We start from the raw sequence: 18,191 nt of genomic DNA, 5'->3' as shown, positions 1-18,191 counted from the left end.
TAATATGCCATTAAATGCACCAAAAATAATAAATAATAATTAATTAAAATGAATGTACTCCGGGCAGAGTCAGTTAATTGGACCGCAGCTGCATGGCTAACTAGCTGAGGGCAGCTAATGTTACAGTTAGCAGCAGTTAGCGGTTAGCTACTTTAGCAACAAGTAAAGCTATCTGTTCATCAGTTAACTCCGTAAATCACCTAGAGTTGAGGCAGAGCAGCCAGAGGACATCAAGTCATCACAGGTTGTAACTAACAACATTAATGATGCTTTTGTTCCATATAGTTGTGCCAATAAGCTAAATCTGTAAACTAGCATGCCAATTATACCAGAGCCCGGGTAAATATATATATTTTATTTTAATTTCCTGGTAAGGGTACAAATAAAAATTAATTGTATTTGGGCCGGTGAAATAACCTTGGGGAAAATGTGCATGTGTGAAGCAGCCTATGTATTACTGGTCGGGTCGCGGATCTTACATTAATGAGTCGGGTACAGAATTGATTGCGCGGGTATAGTGGTCAGTTTCAGTACTTAACTTTGCGGGCATGGGTTTGCAAAACTAGACCATTGTGGGACTCTGGCAGCAATGTAGAGTGGATCAATGCAGATTCTGATGATCATTTGGTATCTTTTATTGATAAAAGAATTAACATTTGGCCTCTGTGTCATGAATTGGAGCTATTTAGCAGAGTTTCAGGAGCAGGACCGCACCTCAATCACACAACTTCTGGTATTCCCATAAATACCCACCTAAACCATCTCTTCCTCTTTCACTCTCGTATTATGCACCAGAACCGACATCACGCAACATCGCCCTGAGCACACTGAGAAAAGTGAGCTAACGTTACTTCTTCACCCTGTAAACATGGACTTTGTCTCACTATCCCCATTCAAAGTTTCCATCAACCACGTGAGCAGACCAAACAACAGAAGCCAAAAACTTTGCTGCCACCTCAGCACCTGAGGCCCTGCTTTCCGTAATCCAAAAGCCATCCATGAAGCGATTGACTCCAGTAATCCCCTACACAGTCTCTTCCATGCCTACTTAGCAGAAAAGAGAGGAAGAGGCAATTCAAGTCAGTCCATCACCACCGCTGCAGTTCTCCAACTCCATCGCCTAACAGGACAACCTTGTCTTCACCACTACGGGCTCACAACACGTAGCCGGTCGCAGTGTCACCATGCTCCAGCGAGATCCCCCGAAGACCAGCCTTCATTCAAATGCTAAAAGATGAAGGAATCGTTTTCACAAAACAGACAACAAAGCAAAATTTTCCAACGCTCCCATGTCAGCCTGTCATGCCCACAGTTCCGTCAACAGAGCGCTCTTCCGGGTGACATCATCACGCACACCCCGACAACACGCTGTGACAGCGAGCCTACGTTAAAGGGACAGTTCACCTTATCCTTCAGCTCAAGTCAGCAGAAAGGCCAGCAACAATGAGTCACGAGAAACAACCCCTCATCATATCTTACAAAATCACCTTCAGATGGAGCAACCAACACAATGACACTCCACCTCTCATCAGGTTTTTCTACACCAGCAACAGCAGCCTACATGATCCAGGGCAATTTACTCTGGGTTGTCAGCACCTCCTCCCTCCCGGGATCGCTCCCTGCTGCCTACTACAAGCAACTGCAGTAGCTTGCCTCAGCTGGGGCTCCTGGCACTGCCCTCAATTCAATTCAATTTTATTTATATTGTGCCAATTCATAACAGAATTTATCTCATTGCGCTTTTCCTACTGAGCAGGTCTAGACCGTACTCTTTATAATTATTTACAGAGACCCAACAAATCCCACTATGAGCGAGCATTTGGTGACAGTGGCAAGGAAAAACTTCCTTTTAACAGGCAGAAACCTTGGACAAAACCAGACTCAATGGTGGGCGCCATCTGCCGCTGCCGTGTTCCAGCCCAGCAGGCAACCATCAACTTCACCCCGTCTACAGCCAGTCCTCCCATTCGTCATCCTAACCTTTATCTCCCGTCCCTCTCCAGTTCCCACCAGTCTACGCCAACAGATCATAGACATACACAGATCTTCACAGATCCTCTCCTCATCATGCCTTCCCTTCGTCAATCACCTACCGACAGTTTCCTCGAAGGACACAAAGGGCCCCTCTAGAGTTCTCTTATAGTCTATTTCTTCAGAGACGTTGTTCACAATTTCCCACCCGCCAGCAGGAAATGGACAATTACATGGCCATCATCCTTAATCTGGTCCTCCATTTTGGAGGCAATGGTTTCTACCATATCACATACACTCTGCCTTTAACGCCGCAGCCCGTCTTCAGCAGGCCAATGCCAGGGCACTCTTGACAATTAAATTACTGCCGCATCCTCGCCACCCGAGCAGCCCTACCATGCTCCACATGGGGTACCCCTTCTCACCCAGCCTCTTCCTGCTCTGTTCCCACCCACACTAAGCCAATTTCCTCCTCGCCCCATACCTCGACAAATGCTAACTTCTCTCTCCCCTAGGTCACCTCAACTTTGCTTACGTATCATTCTCCAAGGGCAAGCCTTATCTCTCACTTACTATCAATTGCTTTCCAATGTTAGTGAATAAACTAACGCTAACTAATTCCATCTCCCTGGATATTCCAAGCTGTGCCGAACTCCATGTTTGCTTCAAACTTCTCACCAAATGGAATGGGATCGCCTTCTTCTACAGCGTACCACCGACTCATCCACACGACATCCATCTGTACACTGACCCCGCTCCTTCTGTCGGGTTGGGGGGTTTCTTCAATGGAAGATGGTTTGCAGTAGAATGGCCCCAGAGCTCGCAAGTGAATGCCAGGTTGCTTCCTCTGCTCTCTTCGAAATCTATCCCATAATAGCTGCAGCTATTCCGTGGGGCCACGAACGGTCCTGCAAAGCCCATTCTCATATACTTTGACAAACTCACAGACATAGACGTAATCTACATAAAAGTTTGCTCCAACAACCCATCTATCATAACGTCCATGCATGCCAAACATGACATTCTGTTAACACACCTATATTTTCTCCACGCAGCTCATGTTCCTGATTCCAATGCCATTGCTGACTCTTTTCCGTTTACCATTTCAGAAGTTCAGAGGCTCTGCCCCTCCGGAGAGGTACAAGAGTTCAAGCTTCACTCATACTCTTTCGTTTTTGTCCATGAATCACGCATCTGTTGTTGATGTGGTCCTTGCTAGTGAAATAAGCTCTGAGGAGTTTTCCCCCAAACATCCTGTCTTCACATTCTTCCGGGTCATTAAACTGACCCGCCAGTACTTAGCGAGGATGCCAGTAAAAGTTAAGTGACAATAGGAAAATTTATGACCCTCACTAATCCACCCTCAGGATGATATCTGGGCTTCATCAATAATCCATACTGGGAACAAGGAACAAAACAAACCAACTTTACAATTCAAATGTACATTAATTGATATACCATGTTTAATTAATGTTCAGAAAGATGGAAATTGGAATATCAAATCTCACACCCCATGTGTGCCTGTTCTGGCCTGCCTGTTCCGCCCTCCTCTTTTCATCCCCCTCAGAGGAGGAGACAGACAGGGAATGCACATTCCTTTTCCTAATACAAGAAATACTTTACTATTTTGTTTGCTGTTATAGATGTGTGTGTGTGTGTGTGTGTGTGTGTGTAAACTTTATTATGTCTTTAGGAAAGAAATTGGATCAGAATAGATCTGGGGTGGGTGGAGTAAAGTTTTGAGTCACTGACGTCAGACACCGCCCCCCTGGACAGCAGACTACAAAGCCCAAACGTCTTCCTATTCTCTCTTCTCTTGCCTTCTGCCCTTTCCTTCATGTGTCTCCTGCAGATCTGCAGTCCACGCTTCTCTTCAGACCTGGGTGGGCCCGGAGAATCAACTGAATCCAGAGCCGCACAGAACATGCAAGGCCGACATCCAGCATTCTAACATGACAAAAGTTAGAAAAGTCAGAACTGTGACAAACTCTGGCTACCCTGGCTATCTGAACCACCAGGTGAAACTATTCTCTTCCTGTGATATTTGGGGTTGATGCAAATTAGATTACTAAAAGTAATTTAGCGTTAGGTCAGGAGTAGGATCTTCCTTCAATATAATCATGATATGGAATCATAAAATATTTCACAAGTGCTTCCCAAAACCTCTCACCTGCTAACCATGCGTTTAATTCACTGCTTTATCTGGTATACACTGGTCCTCACTCAGTTACTAATTATTCATCACTGTATTCATAACATTTATTCATGGTTGAATTTATCCGTTCCTCTGGGTCTCTATTACGTGTGTGTGTGTGTGTGTGTGTTATTTGTGTGAGTAATAAATGCTTCATGTATAAAGTCGTTGCCTTTGTTTTCTGTAACTTATTTTCAGTCACTTTACGTATCCATTTCTTATTTTGCCACTTGCTACCTGAGTTCAGGTTAATTCCCTCACAAAGCTAATTTGTGCCATATCTCTTTACTGGTCACCAAGAGAAACGGCTTAGTGTAAAACTGTGTGTGCTAAACTAACTACATGTTAATGATGGAGAATTCTTGAAACTGCTGCTGTTTCACTACATAATTTTACTGCATATTTTGGTGGAGAAAGTTAAACTGCTTTTGTTTCCCTACAAGTATTTACTACAGCAATTATGATTGTCATTGGTTACACTTGTATTTGACAAGTCAAAATGTCCACTATGAGATGTATGTCAAACAGTTACAACAGTGTACAAACCCGCCAACTAAGGACTTTGAGATGCTGCCACAGCACCCAGCAGCATTTGCAATAGCTTCAATGCACAAGTTAAAGGTTCTATGTGTAACTTTCAGAAAACCCTTGTTAATGACACCCGTGGCTGTCAGCTAAACTGCCAGTCAGCATCCTGTTGCTCTCACTCCGCAGGCTTGAGCGAGCATCATCCTGGGCATTGGCCAAAAAAGTGACGTGACATACGCTAGACTGAACTTTGAAATTAATACTGAATGCTGGAAAATAAATTACAATCATATTTAGAATAACTTTACTATTTGTAATGTTCCTAAATTTTATTCTCACCATCCAGCTGCAACCCCGCCACGCTTCATGCATAATTTTTCAGGTGTCCATATCAACATTGAAACACGTTTTGCTTTCTGTAATAATTCCTCCTGTGCATACTGGTCATTAAGAGTACTAACTAAACAGTGACTTTGGAAGATATCCACTTGATTTGTCTAACTCAGACTGCTGAAGCCTTATATTTTCTTCAGATAAACTTTTTTTGTGTGTCCCCCATCACTTACATTGAAAGGAAAGGGATATGGCCAGTATGAACAGGAGGAATGATTGCAGCAAGCAAGAACTACTCCAGTGTTCATCTGAGCACCTGACTATTGGTTTAAGACAAACTTGAAAAATTGTGAACCTATCCTTTAAGTGTCAGCAAACAATTGCCTATTTCCACAACCAGCAGGAGCAAAACAATATTAGTTGTGTTTTTGTCGACCAGATGAATTTAAGTCAATCTAATTAAGTGAATCTCCTTTTAGCTCTGTTTTGGTCTCCACCAAATCCTCAGGGAAATATCTGGCTCTAAGTGGCTGCTAAATGCTCCACTCTGTTCATCAGCTTGTCACTAACTGTGTCTATCTGCTGTTTGATGCTGAGCAGGTAGGTTATCATAGCCTTTTCACTGAAAACAGCTGCCTGCTGCTGCTGGAAATGATGCTGATGAGAGCTGTGAGACTGAACCAAAACAGTAAAGTTGTGGGGTGTAAACCAAAACAATGAGCTCAAAGAGGCTAAAACACTCCATAGAGCTGAGGAAAACTGCAACCCCTTTTTTACATTACACATACATTTGATCCATTGTTAATATGAAAATATTGCTACAGAATAGACAATAGCTTTGCTCATTTTACTTGCGTGCACTACTGGCTAGCTCCACTGCAAATAATATTATATCTTATTTTACTATGTGCAAGGATTTTGTATTCCTCCTGTGTAACCATTGATAACATTGGTGAAATTGTAAAAGCAACATGAAAATATCTTGGTGTTGTAAACTGCAAACTATGTGCCAATATAACATAGGTGCTGGGTGCAGCAGTTGGAATGAAACATTGTAGTATTTCAACGCATTGGGAAGAATTACGGTTATTTCATGGCCTTATGCTAAGTGTTTTACAGAATACACAAGTGGAACCCTTGCTTTCGAGGGGTTTCCGCTCTCCTCACTCTTTTGATTACTTAATGGGATTAATTATTCTGCGAGGAAGCACACTGACTAAACTGTTTAGGTTTTTCGAAGGCCTGGAATGCCTAGAGGGGATCCTGCAGATTTGTAGCACTGCCGAGCTTAAAGTTGCTGGATCAGTGTGCTGGAAGAGGGTTGCTTCTTCAGTAGGACTTGTTAGCATGTTAATCCCCAGATCCACTATATGGCACAAAAAGGACAAGGCCAAAAAAACAGATTCTAAAAACAAGACAGGATGTAGCTTTTCTTTCACCTCCTAAAACCTGAGCTTAAAGACCGGTCCATGTGATGTGAGAAAATGTGTTGGTGGTCTGCAGCTATGACAGCCCTGCGCGTCCATACACACAGACATATACGCGCCCCCCCCCAAAAAAAAACCCTCACTTACAAAAACCACCCAAACCTTCCTTTTAATTGGACTGGTGAAGGGAGAGAATGGGTGGGGGTGGGTGGAGAGGGGGCAGGAGGCGTAATTGTGACCTCTCTTTTTTTTTTTTTCTCTGGGGAGATTCCCAAGACACAGTGGGGAAGATTGGTTTCTTTGGGTCTGCTCACAAAAGAGCCTCAGTTTTCTCTGTTACTGGACAGTCCCTGCATTTCTACTGTGATCACTCTGCCAGAAGAAGCAGAACTAAACTCAGAACAGGATAATAAACTGTCTCAGTATTACAAACAAGCTTAAGTTAGCCAAAGTTCATATACTTACTTAAGTAAAAGTTGCAGTGCCACACTGTAGAAGTAAAAGCCCTTTTACAACTTTTACTGTTTTAACATACAGAGGTGTTATCAACAAAATGTACATAAAGTATTAACTGTAGAAGTACTCATTATGCATTCTAATGTTGTAGCTGTTCACGGCAGAGGTAATTTTAACTTCTTTAAATACTGTAGGGTAGTTTAATCTTTAATAATACATCATGTTTTATATGGTGATCATATGTTATATATGTATAATCTTAATCTGCAAATAGTATAGTTGTCAGATTATTGTTATGGCACATTATTTGCCTCTGAAATGTCATGGAATTGAATAAAAGTGTTTTTTTTAGTGAGATATTTTCAGATAGTGTTTTCTTTTATGTGTTTTTGAAAAAGGACTCGGGTCTTTTCATGGTTCAGGGAAGGTGTTGTTTTCTCTTTAATGGTGGAACCAGTTGTTCTGCTGCACACCTCGGCTACGACGCACCGGGCTCACCCAGCACCTTTCCTGACAGTTCAATAGGGATTGTCCTGTTATTGCCTCTCAGTTCAGTCCAAGTAAGCATGCAGATTAAGTGTGCGTCGTAAACTAATGCTCTTGTGTCCAAGGGCGTCGGTTTAATTTTCAGAAGTGGCACAATGAAGGCTCTTTAACACCCCCCGCTCCTCAAAAAAGGGAAAATATGCAAATGCTGACCGTGAAAGTTCATTATTGACCTTGGAAACAGTAGTTTGACAAAAGAAATATCTTAACTCCACTAACTTTTGGAATTATGCCTTTGACTGTGTCAAATATCTATTCTCCACTAGTCACAAACTAGTAGCTATACCATTTCAGGCAAATATGAAATCTACAGGTGATACAAATAATCAATTAACTGATTAGTCAATCGATAGGGAACTATTTTTGATAAGTTATTTATTATTTAGGTTATTTTTTTAAGAAAAATTGTGGTTCTCTGATTCCTGCTTCTCCAATGTGAGGATTTGCTACTTTTCTCTGTTTTAGATCTTTGTAAATTGAATATCTTTGGTTTGGACTGTTTGTCAGAAAAAACAAGACATTTGAAGACATCACCTTGGAAACTGGGACAGGCATTTTTCACTGTTTTCTGAGATTTTATAGACCACACAATTAATCGAGAAAATAATAGTCAGATAAATTGATAATGAAAAGCCCTAATAAAATCTATTTAAAACTTCCCACTGATCACATCGTCATGACTGCTAGCACTCCTGTAATTGCTTTTTGAAACCTCTCAGTCCAATTTGTAATGCTGCTATTATTACAAGTTTGACTTTTAACTAGTGGTCGACAGAAATGGGTTTTTGAATTTAGAGAGCAGGGCAGCCGATGGCCGATATATAATGCCGATATCAAAACAAAGAAAAGTCATATATAATTCCATTATTCCATGCACATTACAATCTAATATACATGGTTATCTTAGCCAGTAACATGTTTTATTAGATGGAATTTTTATTAATTAATTAAATGGAAAAATACATTGGGTTATGCTGTAGATTTTAGAATGTGACTGGTATTTAAGGGAGAGCGGGGTACAGTATGTCAGAAGTGACGTCATTCAACTGCATTATTCTATATATTATATCATAATATATATGTAACGCTAGTCAGTAACAGTTTTAGATTAGATTTGCTGTCATTTAGGATGGGAGAAACGTGTTAACATTTAGAAAAGACGATGGTGACAGGAAATGTAGGTGAATGTTGACAGCAGGGTGCATGAGCGTTACAGTAAACGAAACTAACTTTTTCACCGCCTTCCCAATGCAAGGGGGAGCACTAACATTGTTCCACAGCAGCCACGCTGACAAGGCTGCCTGCAGATGTGTCTGCAGGCATTTTTTGTTTATTGGATTTGTGAGCGCAGGCATCGGCCAATGCCGATTATCTCAAAATGCCAGATGATCTTAATCTGTCTATCACTACTTTTAACAAAAAAACTTTCAGGACCATACACATCAGGCCATGGTGTATGAAGTATAACAGTCATGACATTTATCATAACTTGATTCATAGCAACATGTATGAAAGGAAAATGAAAAACACACTTGTCTTTGTCTGTAGCCATATACATAATATATATGAACATTTGTACCACATATTTCACAAATTTCAAGATATTTCACAACAACAGCACCAAAGAGCTTTTGATTGATTCCTCAACCCCGCTAATACATTCATTCATTCATTATTTTCCAGATATACTAATAATCTATTAATTACAGAAGTGAATAATTTACAATAAAATAACAATTTTAAGGTACATTTCTCATTTCCAGTATTTTTATACTACAATAATTCCATTCAGTCTCCATGCATCAGTCTGCCTAAATCTTTTATGAAGGCTATGGATTTTGAAAATTTCACAGGAAGGAAAGGTTATTATATTGTCTTAATGATTGAAACACCTGTTACCTTGTTGTGTTCAACAAAGCAAGCAGCTTACTAATGCTGAAAAGCTTTTCTTCAGGACTTCAGCAACTCATTCCTGCGCTTACCTCCTGCATGAAATAGAAACTGTACACCAAAACTCTGAGAACTCACAGTGGTATTTAAATCACAGACAAAAAAAAGTCAGGTACTGCATCTTGAAGACAAAAATGCCACAAAGTGAAGACTTTTGTTGTAAAATGTTAAAATCCTCACCAAACCATAGAGAAAACAACACTGAACAATTAAACCATCGTACTGTATGACAACACCTTCTATGGATTATGTTTTAGTTTGGTCCAAACTCAATACAAACAGATATACAAAAGACTTTTTTGTAAACTGAATTTTTGTGAGGCATCTGCATAAGCAAATTGCATTCACACGTCAAATGCATTGGGTTTTGTGCCGACACTGGCCTCGCAGTGACCTTCAAACAGAGGCACTTTTTTTGTCCTTCTTCAATTCTATGTTGAGAATTCGACCTTGCTTGTTCATTCATAATGCTGCATTTAAAAAAAAAATTTTTGTTTTATTTGCTGATTGGATCTCACAAACTGCGGCTCAGGTGTTTGACAACTCTCTTTCTCTACATCTACTCACTGCAGTGGCATGCATCTACCCAACACAATCAAATATTAAAACACAATTCAGAAAGGTACCATCACTTTACACTTTCTGTCACCAATCCTGTACTTCCTGCTATACACTATGTACCACTTCTCTTGCAGCAATAGAGCTTTTGTGGTATGAAGCAGTCATATTCTCTGGGCCCCTATGTATATTGTTGTTTTGGATTAATAGACAGGACTAAACATTTGTTTAACAGCAACCTGAAGGATCCTTCAGTACTCTCCTTGGAGTGTGTCTCTCTAAATCTCTCTAACAAGGTCGTATATGAAGATTTGGTGCAAAATCTTTCCACTGCCACCCTGTGTTTGTTAGATGAGCTTGTGTTGTGTTTTTGTTTTCTTCCTTGTACAAGGCGCCAGATGTGCAACTGGAATACATGAACTGCTACAGAACATGACACGGACTGAAAGAGAATGAGCAAAACCAAACAAGGACAGTAAAAGCCAAGAAAACAACCAAAACGTGTCCAGAGGAAACAGGAATCCATCTATGTAAAAACAAAGAATCATTCCAGAATTTTCTTGTCCATAGATTCTTTGCCATTGGTCCGCGAGTAAGGCTCAAAAGCAGAGGAGCTCAGGTAGCGGGCAGAAAGTTCCTGTAGGTTTCCAGCCAGTGAGCCGGCCATGGACAGGTGGTTGGAGGAAATGCGGGTGGCGACGCTGCTGAGTAAGGTGGGCATGGGGAAGCTGAAGAGGTTGTGAGCCGCCGGTGAGCTCTGCAGGCCCACCACTGTCCCTGAGCTAGTCACGGCGGGTAGAGGAGGGCTGCCGCCCGCCGTGCCAGTGCTGCCGCCGCTGCTGCTGCTGCTACTGCTGCCGTTGCTGGCCATGGCCATGGAGGGAGGGCGCAGGGTGGAGCCCAGCGTGCCGCTACCGCAGTGGGGCAGGAGGCCCGGCAAGCCCGGAGGCGTCAGCAGCCGACCTTGCTCCAGCAGTCTGAGGACACTGCAGGTCGCTGCAGTTTCTGAAACCACTGAACGCAGCTCAGAGTCTTTCCCCTGGTCCTTCTTCTGCTTAGTGCGTCGGTTCTGGAACCAGACCTTCACCTGGAGAGGAACACAGATGAGAGAAAGAGCCTTTAGAGACACATGCTAAATGTAATGTGTAATGTATAGTCAATTTACTTTGAAAAAACTTTTTCTAATGTTGGTGGTATAGCAACAAGAAAACTGCCATAATTACAGCAATAATTCACGTTCACTTATGCTTACTGTAAAAAGGCCTGTGATCATAGTGTAGCAATAATCTGATAATCTCAGTACTTGGAGATAATTGCACCATGAGTTATACAACTATGTGTCTTCACAGATTAAGTTGATTGCTTTTACCCAACTCTGTTGCCTGTTCATCCTCCACCCAATTGCTACACGGACTTTCAGATACTCACTAATGTATAGTATCTATATATGCAGGGATACTTACACACACAAAAACACACACACACACACACACACACACACACACACACGGGCCACCAGGTATGATTGTAGACTGATTGATCAAAAGCTGCAGTGATTTCAATCAGTCATGGAGGAGAGGGCTCACTGTGATACAGCGTCAGGAGGTTAATTCAATCAAAACTTGCTCAAAGATAGCCTTTCATATGTAAACCACTACTTAACTTTCTCAACCTCTTACACTACAGAAAGTTCAAGCATGAGCTGAGATCCAAATAGTCATCTCCCATGTGTAATTTTGTCTTTGAACTGGCAATACAAAAAACCCCATACAATCATTGTGTTGTTTGTTGGTTGGCTTTATTGCTTATTGATTGTTTTGATTATGTTGCACATTTGTAAAGCTGAAAATTATTAGTTGAGATTGACAGAAAATTAATCACCAAAAATATGCAAATTATTTGATTGTTTAAGTCAATTATCAAGCTTCAGCTTCTCAAATGTGAGGATTTGCGGCTTTTCTCTGTTTTACATCATTGTAAATTGAATATCTTATTACACTTTTAGTTTGGAGAAAACAACTAAAATAAAGATGTCATTGTGGGCTCTGGAGACATTTTACAGACTAAATTATTAATTGTTTAATTGGAAATAAAATGACAATCAAATGATTCATTGATTATGAAAATAATTGTCAGTTGCAGCACTAATGTTATTAATATAAAGTAGATGTTCCAAGATACACTACCCATTTTAAAAGGCATGAACACCCTGGATAACACATTCACCTATTTTGTTCCACTGTTCCTGCAAATGTTGATTCTTTCTACCCTCAAATTCAAAATGGCCACCATTAACTATGACTTCATTGACCTGTACCTTCTTTTAATTAGCACCATGGGATTTTAGCCTCCAGAATTACATAGAATCTCAGACAGAAATTGAGAAATCATAAATATGAAGTTAGCCTTTTAAAAGTCAAAGAAGGCAATGAAAATGTAAAGCTTTCCTAATCTTCACTTAATTTGAATGAAAGATCACACAACCAAAAGGTTCAGCTACTCCATTTGTTTCAGAAATGTTGCAAATATTTCTCACAGTTTTGAGACTTTGTGGGAAGTGTACAGTATATATCCAGCAGTTAATGGGAGAATCAAGAGAGTGGAAAAAAACCTAATTCACTGTATTATCATACTTAAGGGTGGAAAAAATGAATGCACTCTTAGTGATACAATTTATTAAACTGTAGCAAGAGCACCAACCTTGTAATTTAACACGTTCAATAAAGTAATTCATCTGGCTCAACAGATGCATTTAGTTATTCTGACATATCCATTGTTCAGTTTCACATAATCTTCTTGATTGAATTCATGTCAAAACTGAAACAAATGCAGGGTTTTCTATGAATTGTACCTGAAAGTCTCCTTTAATAACACTGGATTGCTTTCATATGGAACAAAATGTACATGTGCCAATCGGCAGCAAGCCTCCAGCTCAATCCTAACGCTAGTCCAATCACATCTGAATGTTTTTTTTCCTTCACTTCAGTAAGTGGTTTAACTCTTCACCCGCTGTTAACAACCATTTTGCGCCAAGAGAAGAAGCCCTGTCGCTCAATCCAATATTTTCTGTTTGCGACGTAAAGGCTGCTCAGAAGGAACATCTTGTTCATTTTAGAGGTTACATTCTCAGTGCAAAGAAAAAAACAAGCTGGTAGCTCAAACAAAGATGATTAGGTGTGCACACAGCAAATGGCCTTAATGTAACAACCCGTGAGTGACAGGGAACAAAATGTTAATTTCCCCACGTTGTCATTAAAAGGCATTTCATCAGGACAAGAGCACTGGAAGAAAATCCTGAAGCCTTTGTCCTGCCTAAATAGGGAGCAACAGTTGTTTTCTATATTACCTTTATGTGAGCAAAATAACATCTTCAGACACTTAATTAACTTGTTTTGAATATATGTGAAAAAGAAAAGCAGCAATTGGGTCGTTCAAATGAAAAAGAAAAATATTAAAACATTTAAAATGTAAAAAGTTAAAGCAAATAAGTAAGTAAAATTTGCATAGCTGTCATCAAAAAGAACAGTGACCTTGTTGTACATCAACAAACAGATTAAAGTTAGCGGTTGTGGTGCCGTTTTGTGAGAAAGGGTTGACCTTGAGTGGAGGTCTGCTAGAGCCGCATTGAAAGCCACAACACATTAGCACCAAAGACCAAGCCAATGGCACCGTTAGCCGTTTAGCACATTTTCAATAATAAATAAACAGATGAATGAAACTACACCAAAGCTTTGAAGCAGACGGCTAGCCTCAAATCCAAATTAAACAGGATTACTGGGTGACTTGCTTTGGAATCTGGTGTCAAACACGGAGTGCAAATGCAGTTCAGCCACAGCGGACACTGCATGACCCACTGCTGACCCCACACGTATGACATGAGGCGGAAGTCTACGCTTTTTCTATTGGTAGCTTTCATTTTAGCAGCTTCAGGCAATAACATCAAACAATCCATAAACTATATCGGCACTGCATTCGATTTATTAAGAAGGCCAGGGATTACATTTACTTTAAAGGGATAAATAGAATTAAAAATATTTCTGTGGGAAATCCTTAAAGGTACAATCTATGACCTAAATATAAACCAAAGGGTCACCCCAGCATTCAAAACACTGTATTTGAACCTGCGAGCACTCCTAAATTAACTGACAGGTCTGTGCATACTAACACTCGACAACAAATACAAGTTTTTAATGATTAATGGTGCCATTTAAGGTTTGTTTAGTCAGTAGTGCTTGTAAAACAGGCCTGTATTTTTTTAATAATGATCACTTGTGACGCACAAAATTCTTATTTCCATCTTGACATAAACTCTGTAATTATGTATATGAGTATACCTCTTTAAATTACATTGACGAAAAATGCACCTTTAAAATAAACAAACTGCTTTGTCTGTAACAGACTTAATTATTTATTTGGGCTTATAAATGAAATGAAATGAATTTGATTATATGGGTAAATTCACCTTCTTCTGTGACAAAGCAAGTGGTCCTAACAGATCACAACATGATTATCAAATAAAATCAAAATAGGTGGTAGTATTTGGTGTGAAAAGATAGACACATAAAGGAAATTACATTAAATTCACACTGTACATATTATTATAAATTATTTCAGTTAAAAATAAAATCATCCATTATTTCTTTTGCACAGAAAATTTTCCACTTTACACGAAATAAATTCATAATTTTTAAATCTAGTAGGTACAAGTACAAAGCATACATACCTGAGTTTCAGACAGATTGAGCTGACGGGCCAGTTCTGTCCGTTCCCTCCCAACCACATACTGGCACCTCTGAAACTCCATCTCTAACCGGTAGAGTTGCTCTGCAGTGAAGGAGGTGCGGGTTCGCTTGGGCCGGTCCAAATCCAAACCCTTCGGCAGGATAATCTCTCGGATAGAGCCTTTAGCATCTGCAACAATTAGCACTTTAAATGAACAAAGCTGAGGCAAAGACTCGAACTAAATAACAATAAGAACAGATAAATGCAATATATTCCTAGGTGTAGACTGGTTTTACATTGTTAATTATGTCAAACATTATTATTATTATTATCATCATAGATAGCACAGTAGTGGTGGTACTGAGAATTCATAATAATTTAACCTAAGTGTATGTGGACTAAATGTAACATGATGTACTTAGAGACAAATACTGTATGTTTAAATTATGTATTACATGTGGTACTTTACAACACCCGACGTTTTAAATTATTAAGGGGGAAAATATCAGTCCGGATTAAACCCCATGAACGGAAAATTCTGTTATTCTGTTATTTGTTATGAATTCAATAGAGATGTCTTTGAAAAGATACATTTATATGTATGCAAACTGTTTACAAATGTGTACACCTGTGTAAGCGAAGATTACACAAAAACGTATTAAATAAAAAGGAATATGTTGTGGTTCCATTTCAGTTCACTCATGTAATCCATACCTATGTTATCACAAAGGAAAAATTACAACGATGGATGTTGTCAACATTATATTAAAATAAACTCAATCTCTGTTTAACAAATATGTGCAATTTTTTTAAAGCTAGTTTGAAATTGACTATAATTTCAAATCATGCTAAATAAAAGTGGTTGCAATGTTGCAAGAAATTTGTTCATAATTATTTTATTATTAACAAAAAACCCCAATAATAAATGATTGATTGCTAATACAATATTTCAACAGAAAACTTTTATCAATATTTTAGGTAGTGAGGCTGCTCTGTCATATTTTGCATAACTAATCCTCTATTTTTGGTGAAGTTTAAAGTTTGTTTTCATACACTCTATGTTGGGCCAACACTGCATGAAGAAAATTACATAAAGTACTCTCTGGGCAACTGGCACTCATACACTCATACACACAATTCTACGTATGATTTGTTGACATTAAATGTAAATGTGTAAAAACTCCAATAATCAATGTTTAAATATTTATAATTTAAATTTGTATTACCCTGAAAGTAAAATGTACTGCATTATGTACATACAGTATAAACCCTGTAGGCGTTTCTCCTTAAATGCAAGACCTTGCACAAATTTAAATTTACCCAGGGACATTAAAAAAAATAATAATTTAACATTAGGTATTATGTAAGTATGAAATCTGAACAAAGATTTAGCTTATCATAGTGTTTACAAAAGTCTAATGACAAAAATGAAAAAGAAAAATCACCGTGGTCATGCAGTATGGCCTAAAATTAAAGATACATTTCTTTAATATTAATTAGTTCTTTTTCATGACAAATAATTATATTCTCTTAAATTGTGATGTTCTTATAATTGTACTCAAACTGAAAAGAAAACTCCCAGAGAGAACCCTCTTTATTTTAAATAGGCTCCATAAATGTAAATTAAACAAACCATCATCATAATTTGTTGAAGGTAACATTTTTCTATTAACTTTAAAGTTAAGTGAAATCCTTCTAATTAAAAAATAAAATAGATTAATTGTCAACTTTCTTTTTATGTATCAACAACCACTGTCTGATATTACAAAGGCTTAATTTTTCAACTTTGTTCTTGAAGATACTCTCATATTCCTGATTCTAAAATGCATGCAATCTAACAGCAGTTTAGACTATGTTTCCTCAGATTAATCTGTGCGATCTCTGAAGTACGAAGCAGCAAATTCTAAAAAAAAAGAAAAGAAAGAAAGACCACAAGCCTTACCTCGGACTAGTATTCTCCGACAGTAGTCCGGGTCCCCCGTGCTCCCCCTGTTCTTCTCACAGTTGTCCACGGTCCCAGAAGGGGAAAAGGAGTCCTGCTGCTCCTTGAGGAAGCTTTTGGACAAGCTGCCTTGGGAGTCCTTGTCATCTTTTCCCTTCTTTAGTCCATTCTTCAGCCCCATCCCTTCCGTCTCTTGGTTGTACCTGACCTCCATGCTCAGTTTATCCTCTTGGACCTGCAGCTCGTCCGCCTCTTTTTTTCCTTTGTCACGTATAAAAAAAAGGAGATTACGGAGAACACGGTGCACCAGATCGTCTGGACAGTCTGGGTTTTAGTTTCAAAACAGCACCTTTCAGCAGGGCAGAGTCAGCTATCTAATATTTGGTGAAATACTTCCGTCGCCCGACCAAGGTGCCCTATTATCACTGACCAAAATCCCTTGCCCAATGATCATGGACTTCTTAGTGAAACTGAACAGTAATTCAATGCCCCCCTTTCCTCGTTACATAGACATCAGGCTGATAGATGATCTCCAAATAATCAGAGCCATGGATGCACACTCGCTGTTTCAATTGATTACGGTAATTTTGCTGCCTCCACATTTGCGTAACCTCATGAATACACTAAATTGTTTGGGGAAATAGATCAGGTCTTGATAGAGGGGTTTGCTCGTCCCGTCCCCCTCAGTTAGCCTATTCTCAGCCCAGAGAATCAAGACAAATGATTGGTCTTGTCTCGCAACCAAGCCTTCCTGAACCCCACACGAACACACACAATCACAAGGGTACGAGTCTTCCAGACCTGAAAAAAGTTCCCGGGTTCCTCATCCTTCCGTCCGCAGAACACGGCCAGACCTCCCCCCCCCCTGACTTTTCACTGCGCACCTGGTTGCCACAGCATGTCAGCGAACTTTGATCCAGTTTTTCCCTTTGGCTATCTCACCAATCAACGGAATTCTGCAATGTGCAGATCTCGCCACTATGCTATTGTAGACAAGAGACACTGGGAGAGAGCCGGAGAGAGGGAGAGAGAGAGAGACAGGTGAAAAAAATAGCGAACAAATCCACGTCGATCAAAATTTATGAAGGCAATGACCCAGCCAGTTTGAGCAATGGAACAACGCCGTGCTCTGCTTTAACTGGAATTGTGTTAAAGTTTCCTGTGTTGTCCTGTGTTTATTCAGAGAGCTACGCAGAGCAAGCCAGCGAGGTCCTGGCCACTAATGCTACATCCTTCAGTATTCAAATGATTGCACCCCAGAAGCCATCTTCAGCTCTCATAATCTTAATCTGCACATTTGAAAAAGACAAAAAGGGGGAACAAAACTTGTCATTAGTGCTTAGGCTGTCTACACTCTCTCACACACACACATACCTCTGGAATGGCCCTACCTCTCTCCACCACTCGCCTTCCAGCCCACTACCCACCCACCCAACCACCAACTCTTAGCAATTTTCATTGTCAGTGCAACAATATCTCTGAACACAGCAGTGGCCAGTAATCCAATAAGACCATTGATTAGGCCACAATGATTCAATTCAAACCAGTGGCCTAGTACAAGGAG

The 18,191-nt window shown here is 39.7% G+C and overlaps 1 protein-coding gene and 1 long non-coding RNA gene across 2 annotated transcripts; one reads left to right on the top strand and one right to left on the bottom strand.

The window, feature by feature from the left end:
* Nucleotides 1-1,791: 1,791 nt before the first annotated feature.
* Nucleotides 1,792-10,494, top strand: LOC122884101. Its single transcript, XR_006379810.1, has 2 exons — nucleotides 1,792-3,989; nucleotides 10,355-10,494. It is a non-coding gene; the product is annotated as an uncharacterized LOC122884101 (long non-coding RNA).
* Nucleotides 7,327-17,982, bottom strand: vax1 (ventral anterior homeobox 1). Its single transcript, XM_044213500.1, has 3 exons — nucleotides 16,628-17,982; nucleotides 14,687-14,874; nucleotides 7,327-11,050 (listed from the first exon to the last, which is right to left on the bottom strand). Exons 1-3 carry the CDS (start codon nucleotides 16,839-16,841, stop codon nucleotides 10,508-10,510), a joined length of 945 nt encoding a protein of 314 aa, XP_044069435.1. The 5' UTR covers nucleotides 16,842-17,982; the 3' UTR covers nucleotides 7,327-10,507.
* Between the last annotated feature and the right edge of the window lie 209 nt (nucleotides 17,983-18,191).

This window comes from Siniperca chuatsi, linkage group LG11 (assembly GCF_020085105.1).
Source record: "Siniperca chuatsi isolate FFG_IHB_CAS linkage group LG11, ASM2008510v1, whole genome shotgun sequence".
NCBI lineage: Eukaryota > Metazoa > Chordata > Actinopteri > Centrarchiformes > Sinipercidae > Siniperca > Siniperca chuatsi.
The sequence above is the reverse complement of the archived record's forward strand: the minus strand, read 5'-3'. Positions and strand labels throughout refer to the sequence as shown.

Bases quoted from the DNA above. Each gene is read 5' to 3' on its own strand.
- vax1 (XM_044213500.1), bottom strand. From the start codon at position 16,841: ATGGAGGTCAGGTACAACCAAGAGACGGAAGGGATGGGGCTGAAGAAT. The intron at 14,875-16,627 runs GTAAGGCTTGTG...TAATTGTTGCAG, and splicing joins TCGGAGAATACTAGTCCGAG to ATGCTAAAGGCTCTATCCGA. The intron at 11,051-14,686 runs GTATGTATGCTT...GTTCCTCTCCAG, and splicing joins TCAATCTGTCTGAAACTCAG to GTGAAGGTCTGGTTCCAGAA.